Here is a 13887-nt window from a genome sequence, read left to right as displayed (position 1 = left end):
ACATCACAACACACATTTTACCAATAACTCAACACACAAGGTGTGGGGGAAGAAAGAGAAGGGGGGGGACATGAGCAGGTGACAAGAGCTTTCGATTACACTGGCATAAATAGACAAAAAAGGCGAACTGCAGCAATCTCTAAACCAAGGCCTGATAAGGATGTGTAGGCAGTTTCTAGACGTATATATGGCACTTTGAATATTGTATTGCATTTGGATAGAAAAAACACACTGTAAAAAGCACATGCCCATATTAAAAAGTGAAATCAGTGGTACCTTGAAAATTTGGGGATTATAATCACACACACACACACCATTCTGCAAAAGTGATTAGCTCCCACAATTGTGCTTAATGTTTCCTTACAAAACCACAACACTTTCCTCGAGCACTTTCAGTTTCAAATTTGGTACCTCTTTATATTATATATTTTTTGGAATATTTATGTATTTCGAGAAAAAAAAAAAAAAAATCCCAAACCGAAAAGGTCAAATGATGAATAATTGTGCATTTTTGTGTCGTAATCCTGTGTGAGTGTCTAGTTTCACACACAAAAAAAGCCCCTGAGTTGACAACTTTTTAGCGCCACCAGGTACGCAGTTTTAGGGAACCCTTCTTTGGGAGTGAAGTGGTTGTTATTTTACCAGGGTTGTCTCAACGTGTAGTACAACAGACAAAATACCACCCCGGCAAAAACTAAATGTAAACTTTGTGTTGAAAAAATGGAATGTATTTGTAAACCAACACTATTTGTCGTGGACTTGGTAAGTAGTATTAATGTGCTGTGCATCGTGTATGACTGAAACATGATACTGGAAGTCACTTAAAAGAACAATCAGCAAAAAACTAAAATTAAAAAAAAAAGCAAGAGTGCGTGTGTCTATAAAATGTGCAGAGACCCACAGGTCGTGTGTTGTGTCCAAGTGATCTCTTCTTCAGGGGCTCCCACATTTGCAACCACAGAAAGTGTTATGCGTGTCACGGTGTGGTCACGTGTATGAGTGTGTGTGTGTGTGTGTAAAGAAAACTAGGTAATATTACAGGAAAAAACTTGTGAATTCAAAAACACTGAGTTTGACACATGGGCACTTTAACATCAAATTAAAACAAAAATACATTGTCTGGCATCTGTATGATTAACAGACATTGTAATCATCTTTCAACATGAGGCATCCAAACTAAACCAAGGTAAAACATCCATTAATTAAATTATTAATGACAAACTCACAGAAAGTCAACAAGACGTACCGTGGAAGTTGAACACTAAATTTTTCTTAAACGCTGAAAAGAAATTAAGTCTACATACTGTGACCCTTACGGAATTTTTTTTTTTTTACTTTTTCCCAGATGTTGAAATAACAATTAATGCAGAGGAATTTTTTGACTTCAAGTGTTTTTAATTTACTATAAATGATCCTCAAACTTTCACGCTGATCAAACTGATTTTAGTCCTCTTTAAAAATGTAATACACTGAAGACCCACCCCCGCCCCCACACACACACAGATGACATTACAACATAATCTACAAAAAACCCAAAGTTTTGCCTGGGTTCTGTTAGTTAAACTTCTATAGATTCAATGGTATAAAATATAGGTAATCTAAGTGTGCATTTAAACCACAGATTGTCTATTTGTGAATCAGTTCTAAAAAAGTTGACTCATGTAGGTAGTCATTTCTCTAAGCAGAGCAAATGTACCTTTTATTGTGCCATCAATAGTTCAAAAAAAGGTAAATACACTGGATTTTTGTAAATGAAAAGAAAATATATTTTTAAATAGCCTTGGTGTAAATCTTCACACTGCCCGCAAAATGTAGAGATCATTACAGAGCACTGAGAGGGGTTTTACTGGTCAGACTTTCAAAAGTGTTGAAAAGTGGCCTGTAGCATTTTCGCCTTTTTTTTTAAATTTTTTTTAAAAGAAGCCAACGTATTGCTAATGGCACCAAATAGCACAGCTGTGTGCCAATCCCTGTATTCAACTTTCAAGTGAATTTTACTGAGAGAGGTAAAAAGAAACACAAAAAACAAAGCTAAATTAAAAATACGAAATCCCACAGGTTGGTTTTTAAAACAGTCAAAAAAAAAAAAAAAAAAAAAAAAAAAAAAGGAAAAACATTCGAAAAAAGTTCTCTTATTAAATGAATGCACACAGGCAATTTTTCACATTGATTTGCTTGACCTCTCTCCCACTTGTCACATTTCTATAAAAAAAAAAAAAAAAAAAAATGAATACACATGCAGAAAAATCAGGTTGAGCTAAGGTCAAGGGTCAGTGGGTGGCCAGGTATTGGTCAGACGAGCTTAGAGAGACATCACAGACAATGGTGGGATGATGAGGCCAGGAGTTTGGCTTGGCTTTCAACATCATGAAGACATGCTAGGCTAATGATGAGCAAACAGGCATGGAGATTTGTTCTAAAAAAGGAACAAAAACACAAAAGGAAGAGAGAGAGAGGAAGAGAGAGAGCAAGAGAGAGAAGACAAAGAGGAGAGAAGAGAAAGTTAGGGGCACAGCACAAGAATTGTTTAGCCATGAGGCACAAAAACCAACAAAAACAATGCCAATCACCACATACATTAAGGACAGTGTGGTAAACATCCCCCCCTACTCCCCTGACACACAAAAACAATACACAGATTTAAGGAAGGGACACCACCAGGACATATGGCAGAGACTCCAACATGCTGTATACTTGGCACCCAAAGAGATCCATCTAGAACCAGTCTCCCTTGCAGGAGACTTGGAGGATGGATGGAATGACTGGAAGAAGTTGTTAATAGAGAAAAGAGAGGTAGCCTAGCTTAACATGGCTTAGATATATATATATATGAGAGAGAGAGAGAGAGAGAGAGAGAGAGAGAGAGAGAGAGAGAGAGAGAGACAGAGAGACAGAGAGACAGAGAGACAGAGAGACAGAGAGAGAGACAGAGAGACAGAGAGACAGAGAGAGAGCAATGATCTAAGAATTTAGAGTGCAAAAGATTTTCACATTAAGAATGACAAACAAATGAGACAGACTAAATGTAAAAAGCCATAGACAGGTTGAAGCTCTGGGTCTACGTGGCCTGGCTTCAGCTCTTCAACACAATAACTGATCCTTAGTCAACCTGTCTAGCTTGACCTGAAGGCAATGAAATGGCATGGAAACACACCTGATGGTCTCCACTAATTACAGTGACACAAAATACCTCCAGTGAACACTGACTCCAGTGATAGTCATAAATAATCATATACATTAAAATATTTAATCCGACTCAAATTTCATGATAAAACCGCAGGAATGAAATACAGTAAAATGTGGAAAGATCATTGTAACCATTTTTTTTTTTCTTCTAAATTAAGAGGAGTAGAATGAGTCTCCCTCCTGTGGTGGACTCCTTCCCCCCTGCCCCACTGAGTCTCTGCTGTGGTGACCATGGCTGGAGGGTGAACTTACCCTAGCAGTGCTAGCATTAGAGCTGGGGAGGGGGGGAGGCCCCAGGGCTAGGATCAGTAGGGTTTGCTGTCGTTCTTGGAGCGTTTCAGCTGAACCTTCAGCCTCTTCATTCCGATCTGGAAACCATTCATGGCCTGGATGGCAGCTTGCGCAGACACAGGATTGTCATAGCTGACAAACCCTGATAACAAAAAGGTGGAGGGCACATGTTACATACATTTGACACCCCGTTTGAACTTCAACACACCCCCTTCACATTTAAAAGGTCCCATGACATGGTGCTCTTTGGAGGCTTTTATATAGACCTTAGTGGTCCCCTAATACTGTATCTGAAGTCTCTTTCCCGAAATTCAGCCTTGGTGCAGAATTACAGCCACTAGAGCCAGTCCCACAATGAGCTTTCCTTATGTTGCTGACACACTAACCAGACGGCCAACCGTCGTTCGAAAAAAAAGCAGTCGGACTGATCAGTCGGGTCCCGGAGATCCCAAAAACTGCCTCAAAACACACTGAGGCGACACCGACTTGAGCGTACGTAAGGTAGAGGGTGGGGGTGTGGCCTTGACCAACTGCCACTTTGCCTGTTTGAAAGCCATGATGTCTCTCGTTCATGGGTGGGCCAAATTCTCTGGGCGGGCAAAGAAGAGAAAGGGGAGGTAACCTTGCTCCTTATGACCTCATAAGGAGCAAGATTCCAGATCGGCCCATCTGAGCTTTCATTTTCTCAAAGGCAGAACAGGATACCAAGGGCTCGGTTTCTAGCCACTGGGGGACCATAGGCAGGCTGGGGGAACGCATATTAAATGTTAAAAAACCTCAAAGTGAAATTTTCATGCCACGAGACCTTTAAACACAACATTGCCTGGTACTTCAAGGGCATGGTGTACAACATCAGATTTTGTGGGGGGGTTTAAAGGAGAGAATTTATTCTGGAAAAAAGGAAAGCCATTGCAATTATTACTTGAAGCGTAAGTCTCGCCAAAATGCAACCTAGGGTCTTTTTGTTAATGTTCCCCGGGTCAAACTTTCGTTTAAAAGCATAATTAGGATGGAAATGCCACTTTTAAGATTTACTGTATTTTCGTTTTTCGGTCAAATGGCCTTTTGAATGGGAGAGCTAGGGGCTCTACAATGGTTGCATCAAAATCGCAATTTTTAAAACACTAAGAAGGCTCGACACAACATGAAACTTTGCTCCAAGTATCACCAGGGCCTCTACTAGAGCATTGAGAACATTGGTTGTGTACACAGTTTACAGTTAGCAGTTGTTGTTTAGGCTATCCGCCATTTTCTCAGTCAATAAGAGTTGATCTCTGAATGCGAATGAACGGACTCTATAGGAGGAAATGTCATTCTTATATGAGGCTCCTTTTTCAACTACAAGGTCAATATTGTTTTTTACTAAATGACAAAACAAATTATCCGTTTATTTATATGGAACTAAGCTTTAGGAGCTTTCCATCTTTACTCTCCTCCCTCAACTATTTTTTACTTACGAGATGGACGGCGACCAGAATAACAACAGTTACAGTGAGTTGTTCAAAACCTTTTTTAGTAAACTGTGTACACAAACAATGTTCTCAATGCTCAAGTTCATGCGTAGAGCCCCTGGTGATACTTTGAGCAAAGTTTCATGTTGTGTTGAGCCCTCTTAGTGTTGTAAAAATAGTGATTTTGATGCGACCAGAGTAGAGCCCCTAGCTCTCCCATTCAAAAGGCCATTTGACCGAAAAACGGTAAATCTTAAAAGTGGCGTTTCCGTCCTAATTATGCTTTTAAACTAAAGTTTGACCCGGGTACATTCACAAAACGACCCTAGGTTGCATTTTGGCAAGAGTTACGCTTCAAGACTGGTGCCAGAAACAAAAGACCCCATAATTAAGTAACCGAACATATCATTTATTAACTCAAAGAGTATTTAGTGCTCTAAATCTGAGTAAACTAACTCTTAAAACACAATATTTCATGATAACTCTGAGTTGCATAATTTCATTATTCAAACTAATTAATTAATTTTACATAACTTCTGCTACTTGGGCGGAGTGATTTGCTTGCAGCACCTGAGAAGCCCGGCAGTGCTTCGCTTTTCTGGGAATATAGTTCCCAGTTTATATACTGTTAGAAGATGGCTGTGTTAATGTGACCTTGTTATTTGTACACGCTGTGACTTTACAAATCACAACATGTAAACAGGAACATGTTGGGGTTATTTTGTCACTTATTCGGAGCAGTAGGCTAGTTGGAGCCGGTTACCTCCAGGATCTGTGCTAAGCTAAGCTAGTGGTGGGGGCATCAGACAGAGTTACTACATGCACGGAGCTGATAAGGGTATGTATGGACTTATCCAACTCTGGGGGAGACGGTGAATAAGCTAAAGTCCCAATAAGTTGGCGTGTTCCTTTAAGAACACGTGCCACACAACGTGGCACGTACATCAATTATACAATAAAGAGGGCTTCAGGGCCCAGTGGTGCCAACACACTTACCAAAGCACTTGCTCAGATTGGTCTGCTTGTCAATGAAGACTTTGGCAGAAACCACATTTCCAAAAGGCATAAACATCTGCAGAAGATCCTGGTCCCCAAACTCCTGGGGCAGGTGGTAGATGAAAAGGTTGGCGCCCTCTGGCCCTACTCCATTTGATAAGAAAAACGGACAAGACTCAAGTTAGAAACGTATTAAGATGTACCCACAGACACAATTAGTTAATCCTCAAGTTAATGTTATTTAACAAAAGTGATAATGCTCACCTTCCTTCTGGCCGCCAGCAATGCTCTGCTGCAGGAGAGACTGGCCATAGAGGGAGGGCAGGGCGGAGGCGGTGTACTGCTGCATCCCTGAGTAGGCCTGGGTCAGAGCGTCCATGGAGCTGGCTGCTGACCCGTTGGCCATGGAGGCTCCCAGGCCTCCGTTCATGGCCCCCATACCTGGGAAACAGAAAAACAAATGGGTTGTACACTCATAACCCATTTTGCAGCTTACAAAAAATTGAGGAATTACAAGTTTTTTGCCACCAGGGGGCAGAAAAACAAAGCCTTTTGAATCTCAAGTTACACTCCATGGCCACTTCATTAGGTACACCTATACAAGCTAATTCAGTCCAGAACAAAAGCTCTGCCACATATTCTACCTAAGTGTTAATTCCATGAATGTGTTTATTACTGAGGTCATAATTAGTGGTATTGTTGTTCTGGACTGCATTATATTAAAATGAGTTACTAATATTCTTTCTCCCTCATGTTTGTAAATGGCATGGGCAAAACACCTCTCAATATCATGAAGTGCAGTCCAACACCACAGCAAATTACAACCTCAAAATCAGCTTTATTGGCCAGGTTTGCGTAAACAAACAAGGAATTTGACTCTGGTAATCTTTGCTCTCAAAGTACAACACTCACTTAACATATTAAGAATAAAAACCGAAATGACTGTAAGAATATAAAAATACCAGTATAACAATACAAAAGAATTTACAAACCTCAATAATAAAAACATAGTTGAATAAATACCTCTCAAAATTGATCATTATCATCTTCGTAAAAGGTAGAATTTATGACTGTTCTATTGATTTGCATTAAGTTTTACAGGTGTACCAAATAAAGTGGGTCTATCTTTAACATGCAGCAGCAAGAACAGAGCAAAATTTGCTTTTCAGTCCAGCAAACCAAAACAGTAAGGTTTTTAAGTCTCGCTGCTCCATAGTGGTAACCATTTCTTAATGCAGCATTGACATTAGTGTGCAACTGTTAGCTTTTAACCAGCTATTAAAAAGACACTTACCACTGATGCTGTTGGTAAGAGCGTTGAGGTTGAGGCCCATAGAGGTGCCAGTGAGACCCTGCAGTGTGCCCAGAGATGCCAAGGTGTTCATGGCAGCACCCGCGCTGGACGCTGCTGTTGAACCAACTGTTACAAGACACAAAAATATATATATATATATATATATATATATATATATATATATATATATATATATATATATATATATATATATATATATATATATATATATATATATATATATATATATATATATATATATATATACACACACACATAGTATATGTAATAAAAAATAAAAACGTTACCACAGGGATGACTAGCACATGTTCAACACACCTCATATCACTCTATACTGTATGTCTGGCATCTTTGCCACAAATTGTTACGATTACGAGAGGATGACACAGCAGTGAGAGGGCAGTTAAAAATCTGTCTCTTAAAGCGGAGAGGTCGTTACCGCAGCAGCAATATGCAAAACTCAGACAGATGGAGCCAATGTATATTTACACATATTAAAAAGGGAAATGGGGGCTCTCATAAAATTGTATATATGGCTGATTAACTCCCATAAAATAATTGAGGAATGGCTGGGGGCTGTTAGGCAAATAGCGGAGGGAGGTTTGCAGAGCAGTTGGTTGATACGATCACAGCAGCATGAGGGCTAACTGAAAATGTATGTTCATCTCTTTATTTACACTTAAGATTTAACGGTTATGTCTGAAGAGAAACTAAGATAACAGACATGTAAATTTAGCAAACAAGGTCAAAAACTCAGCAAGCAAAACATCCATAAACAAGTACTCTAACTAAACTAAAAATCACCACGAACAGGGTTCGACTCGCACTGGGTGCTCATTACTGTATACACAGTACATGCACATACTACGGCTCATGTCGGTTTTAGTTTTAGTTATTACCTGGACTGGCCAGGGCTCCCAGGGCTGCACTGTTTGCAGACATGGTGCTGGTGGAGTTCGGGCTGCCAGAGCTCTGGGCTGCAGCTGCAGCAGCAGCTAATGTGGCCAAATTCTGCAGCTGAAGGGGGTTCATGCCTGCTGCGAGAACGAAGAAACAAAGGTGACTTCCAAAGCTACGCTAAAGTTCTCGCAGACACGCACCTTTCTAAAAGTCTTAGGAGGGAACAAACTTCTCTAGAATTCAAGCATAGAGAATATATCTTTACGGTTTAAGATGGGACTGTCAATTAAAAACTTTTTCTCTCAGCCTCCTCTATTTTACACTGCCTGGACACAACATGGCTTTCTTGTAATATTTCTTGCCGTTTTCCATTCACTCTTGTTTGTCAGGTTACCATCTAACCCATCCATAGAGTTCTTTCATCATCTCTCATTGTTTTGTTAAATCATAATCAAGCCATTGCATTTGGTCACTTTGGCATTACTGTACCAAATACAATCCAAATGTGTTTTTTTTAGTTTTCACACTGGTGTCAGGGTTGTATTAGATAGAGTACTTTATTAATACCAATGGGAAAATGCAGTACTGCTTTTAGTATTTGACCTGAAATAATATTTCAACATACAAAAATGGCCTCACTATAGTTATGGGGTGTGCCTTTTCGGCCAGGCTCATAACCTCGAAATTCTTTCCTTCTGTGATGAAGTTCCACCACTGGTCGGAGTGAGCGTGATGATGTCAGTTTTGGCGTTTCCCGATAGGCCATTACGCTTTCGAAATGTATTGGCGCGACACAGGCTTTTAACTCTGCTATCACCCATCAATCAGCTGATTAACTTCCGCAATACAGAGACAGCAGAGAAGAAATACACCGTAAAGTTGTCAGGTGGTAGTAAATGTTCAGTGTAGGTTTCAGTCTATGCATGAATAAATACTGCAGCTCCTCAAGACCAACATTTGAGGATGCGGTTCAGTTGTCATGGGGTGCAACCTAGGTCTGGTCCATTTAACAAAGTAACATTAATTCACTTTGGTAGTGAAAAGCACTCCTCAATTATTTGTCTTTAATGTTTCTTTACCATGTCATGGAATAAGATACTCCAGTAAACAAACAAAACTGGGAACACAACAGATGACCATGTAATATCTATATTCCCATTATAGACACTACCGCTGAATATCCCTGTAATTATTTGGCCACAATTAAGCACATTAAACATACACGGTGCAGCCATGTACTAGGTTTTGACCTAGTCTTGTTTAATTTAATCAATTCATGGTTATGTGCTGCATGTTTGTCTTTAAGCAGCCTACACAGGCCTGGAATAACAGCACTGATTATGAATGTGCCACTGATCTGAAAGCGTAATGTGATTTACAGTAGTTAAAAACATGTGTGCGTCAGGCAGAGTCACAAGGTTGTTGACATGAGAAGTGTTGGCTTGTTCATTTATTGAGGATGACTTAAGAACCGTGGTCTTGACATCAGAGAGGGTGAACTCACCTCCTAGCCTCTGCATATTATTGAAACTGCCTTGGTTACTGGTAGATGTGGCCTGTTGGAGCAACTGTTGAGGACAAAGAAACAAAGACTGAGTTCAAGAATCAAATGGGGGGCACACTATTAGGTCTAAATTCATCAACAGTATAAATCAGTTGCTTGTTTTGATGAATTTCACAACAGACATTTCAAGTGTTGCCATTATACAGTGAATGTGAGACAAAGATTGGATAATGCAAATCAGGGTCTGTCTGCTCCAGTCCAGGAAGAGGTGGTTATGCCCCTGGAGCTGTTTGGTAACTGCCACAAACGGCAGATTTGGGAAGTGTTAAGGTTCATGTTTGAACAGACCACGCAGTCTCAACAAAAACTGAAAAAGGCAGGATTTTTCCTCAGGCATATTTTGTATTGAATTATATTGTTAGGTGATCCTGTTTTGTTCACCTGTTTGTTAAACAGTGACTGGATGGAAATGCAGTAGCCACTTTGTTTACAATATAGACTCCCTCGTAAACAAAACATGTTTAATATTAAAAAGTAATTAAAAAAGATTAGCTTATTATGGGGCTAGTACATATAAACAGTGTGATGGTTGAGCATGCAAATAAATAAAAGGTTTACACATTAAACTGATTCTCTTCGGCTCAGAGTAGAAATATCTTGTTTCACTCAGTTTGTGTTCTGGCTGAAGGACACATGGCATGTGACCTGCATGTGCTTACTGACTTGGAGCCAATGAGCATGTGACTTAAACATGGACATAACATGAGTAGCTGAGCAGGTTCTGGCCGGAAAACTAGAGATATTGAGGCTACTGCATGCACATTAACTAGATTGAACCGACTGAACTGACTGAGCTGCTCTTTCCATCTATCCAAATATCACATACAATTTGATTTAAGGGAAATAGAAGGATGTTGTAGCATCAAAAGCAAACATGACATCTGCCATTAGGGTTGGGTATCGTTTGGGTTCCCCCCCCCAATACTGGTCCTAAAAACGATACTTTAAAAACAGTGCTGGTGCCTAAACAGTGCCTGAATCCATACTTTAAAACAACAATTTAAAATGATTTATTTTAAATGTAATAGTTCTTTACAGTTACTATATGTACCTTTTTAGGTTTCTGAAAGTGTAATTTTTCATCTAATTATCATAAATGACCTGTAACAGCATAAAAGACTGAAAAGAACGCTATTTTTATATAGATTTTATTAATGCCTCCCCCCTCGGGTATGTAACATGTCCATTTTATTCATGAAATAACTTTACAATGAGAGATGTGGTTGTACGCCAGTAGCCTACATTAAATTATGTAACGTATTCTCTTATTGTAAATTAATGATTTTCTGTCTGTGCAAAATATTCATCACAACTATATGCCCTCCCGGTAAAGCTAACTTAGTAATACAGCACCAGGTGTGGTAAAAACACTACCGCTTTTGTCCAAAGCGGCCGCTAGAATCAACACAAACTGAAAGTTACTACTAGCGACATTAAGTTATAAATGGAAAGCATTTTAAAAATATGTATTGTCCCCCCTTTTTTGTGCTGATCCGAAAATGTATCTGATCCGTGACTCAAAACCGTGATCCAATCCGTGAGTTTTGTGATCCATTGCACCCCGAATAACACCCACACCATCACAAAACACCTCTCTGCCATCTGATTCCATGTATTGCCTTATATGGCTAAATTATTAATACATTTTGAAACTGAAACATGAATACATGAGTAACTGTATAGCTCTGCAGTGTGTGTGTTTGGGCAACACTTACTGCCAGGTACTGCGGTGTGAGGGTCCCCAGACCGGCCAGGTTTCCCCAGGTGGAGGCGCTGTTGAGCTGCTGAATCTGCTGCACTAGCTGCTGCTGCAGGCGCCGCTGCTCCTTATCTCTCTGTGTGTCGGCAAACTTCACCACCAAAGGTGAGGAACAGCCCTGAAGCAGTGAAGAGGTCAGAGACGTTAGACGGCTTCAGAAGCACACAGAAGAATCCAGTTTATTCATCAAGCAAGGACAGTGATTGCACTGAATTTTTCAAAAAGGGCTTTCTATGCATGTTGCATTCATATCAAAGCTAACACATCTGCCATGCATAGCTGAGCCAGGCCACATTCCAAAAAGGGGCACAGGACAATGCTGCAGACAGTGAATCTTTAACACTCTCAAGGAGCTGAATTAAGTCCACAGACAAGCAGACAACAAATGGAGACAAAACTTAGAAAACAGACATTCAAACAAGGATATGTCAGCAGACAGTAACAAGAAGAATGCATAACCATACACACAATCTCACAAACAGACAGTCCCATATTGTTCAGACAGACGCATGGACACGAGGCATGCGATGCAAACGTATTTTGAGAGTTGAGAGCCAGACAGGGACCAGGCTGGACAGGGAAAATGGCTTCTGCACCAGCAGCACCTCCCATGGCAGCTGAGAATTGGGGAGGTTATGATATGCGGGGCAATAGGTGGCAGTACCACTGGGGCCTGAGTTTAATCTGGTAGGAGGAGTGTTATGTTTGGTTGGGCTCCTAATTAGACTTGGTCTGCTGCTTCACTGGGGAGCCTCTGACCTGCTAGCTGTCAAATTACTGCTGCTCCACTTCCACAAAGATACCATTGGCTACACGATGACATGGACCCAGTTTTTTAAGAAATCTAAGAGTTGCTACTCCAGTCTGGGTTAATTCTTGTTAACTATCGATGGTGTGAGCTCTTTTTCCTGTGGTCCAAATTATATAGATTAATTATGGCAGACTGTGATGGCTAGGCTCTAGAATATTATCAGAATCAATTAACGAGATGCATTTAGTTTAGGCCAAAATGAGAGAAGACAGCAATTCTCGTCGTGTCCAGTTAGCTCCGCATACAGCAGCTATGTGAGAGGCAAGGTTTCAAGTTTTATTCAATTATTTTGCAGACGACAATGTAATTTTGTAATAAGCAAGAGTGGTTTTGGAAATGACTCATGCTCTGTGATGAATGGACTCCATCTGTTTGGACAGGTTCTTCATCTTTCCAACACATGGTGGCAGCAGAATGTATGAGGGGGGGAAGGGGGGAAATGAGAAATAGGTGCTAAGGGGTACAGTACCTCCATAGTCTGAGAGTGATGCATGGTTTTGATTGCATTCTGTGCCATTGCCCTGGTAGCAAATGTGACAAACGCACAGCCTGTAGGGGGGGGAACAATAGGAGAGGGGGGGAGGGAGGGAGGGACAAGAAGAAACAAAACAAGACAAAAGGTTTGGACAACTCGTTATGAACCCCAAAAAACACATTACAGTACAAAGAATGGCAACTCCCAAGCACACAGAACCACCCTCACTGGTTAGCACACGAAGAAAGAACACAACAAGGAGAACAGTAACACGTCACATGAGCACAGTGATTGACGGATTAAATTGCCACCCAAAGAGGCTTGACTATGTGGTATCACGGTGAAACAGTCCACGTGATTACAAACACATAAAATGCACACATAAATACACACTGAAATGCTTGGATTTGCTAAAAATTTGAAAAATGTGCAAACATTAAAAAGGTGTTTAGGGTCCATTTCAAACTGGGGTTACATTTACTTAAAAAAATTAATTCAGGGCCAACTGTCTCTGCTGTGAGGTTTTATCGTATACATCAACACGAGATGCAACGACAAGCTAATTCTAGCCTTTGTAGAGTGTGATGAACGAGGCGGTAAAGGAGGAGCTGAGCCGCCTGCCAGCTGAGCCCACGAACACCAGCAACCAGTGGTTGCCAAGGCGACGGGCCATTGTGCCGGACAGCGAGTGCAGTGTCCTTCGCTGCGAGACGTGGAGTTTAACAGTGAAGGGAGGATAGACTATGGGGATGGAATGGGTGCCACTGGAGGTGAATAGCACTTGATTTTGGGGGTGAGGGGGTGGTGGGGGGGTGAAATGAATAAGTAGGGAGAGGCCTGTATAAATACTTGATGAGAATATGTACTCTGCTACGCTGAAGGTGGCGGCTGTGACGCGAAGAACACTGTGCCTGTGCTGAAAGCCCACCTACCTCTGCTCTGACCATCTGGTCCCCGGAGAATTCGGCACTCCTCCATCTGTCCGAAAGATGCGAACATCATCCTGATCTCATTCTCGCCGTATTTCTTTGAAACCATTCCAATGAAGAGTTTTCGGTCTTCTACCGCTGCAGAAGGATGAAAAAGAGGAACGCTATTCAGACAATTATAGAGCTATGAAAGCGGCAGTTACATCAGGC

At 40.8% G+C, this 13887-nt stretch overlaps 1 protein-coding gene across 6 annotated transcripts in view; it reads right to left on the bottom strand.

The window, feature by feature from the left end:
• Positions 1-453: 453 nt before the first annotated feature.
• LOC114559513 (CUGBP Elav-like family member 2) overlaps positions 454-13887 on the bottom strand; it is a 29203-nt gene continuing 15769 nt past the window's right edge. Inside the window, exons 5-14 of one of the 6 annotated variants that reach the window (XM_028584166.1) lie at positions 13681-13815; positions 12743-12822; positions 11419-11580; positions 9644-9707; positions 8139-8273; positions 7219-7344; positions 6189-6365; positions 5925-6071; positions 3439-3619; positions 454-2416 (exon numbers count right to left, since the gene is read on the bottom strand). In XM_028584166.1, coding sequence (XP_028439967.1) covers positions 3492-3619; positions 5925-6071; positions 6189-6365; positions 7219-7344; positions 8139-8273; positions 9644-9707; positions 11419-11580; positions 12743-12822; positions 13681-13815 — 1154 coding nt within the window. In that variant the 3' untranslated portion in view covers positions 454-2416; positions 3439-3491. Of the gene's footprint in view, positions 2417-3438; positions 3620-5924; positions 6072-6188; positions 6366-7218; positions 7345-8138; positions 8277-9643; positions 9708-11418; positions 11581-12742; positions 12823-13680; positions 13816-13887 lie in introns of all 6 variants that reach the window. The other 5 variants (XM_028584164.1, XM_028584167.1, XM_028584165.1 and 2 more) reach the window with 5 other exon arrangements.

Source organism: Perca flavescens, chromosome 8 (genome assembly GCF_004354835.1).
Source record: "Perca flavescens isolate YP-PL-M2 chromosome 8, PFLA_1.0, whole genome shotgun sequence".
Taxonomy (NCBI): Eukaryota; Metazoa; Chordata; class Actinopteri; order Perciformes; family Percidae; genus Perca; species Perca flavescens.
The sequence above is the reverse complement of the archived record's forward strand: the minus strand, read 5'-3'. Positions and strand labels throughout refer to the sequence as shown.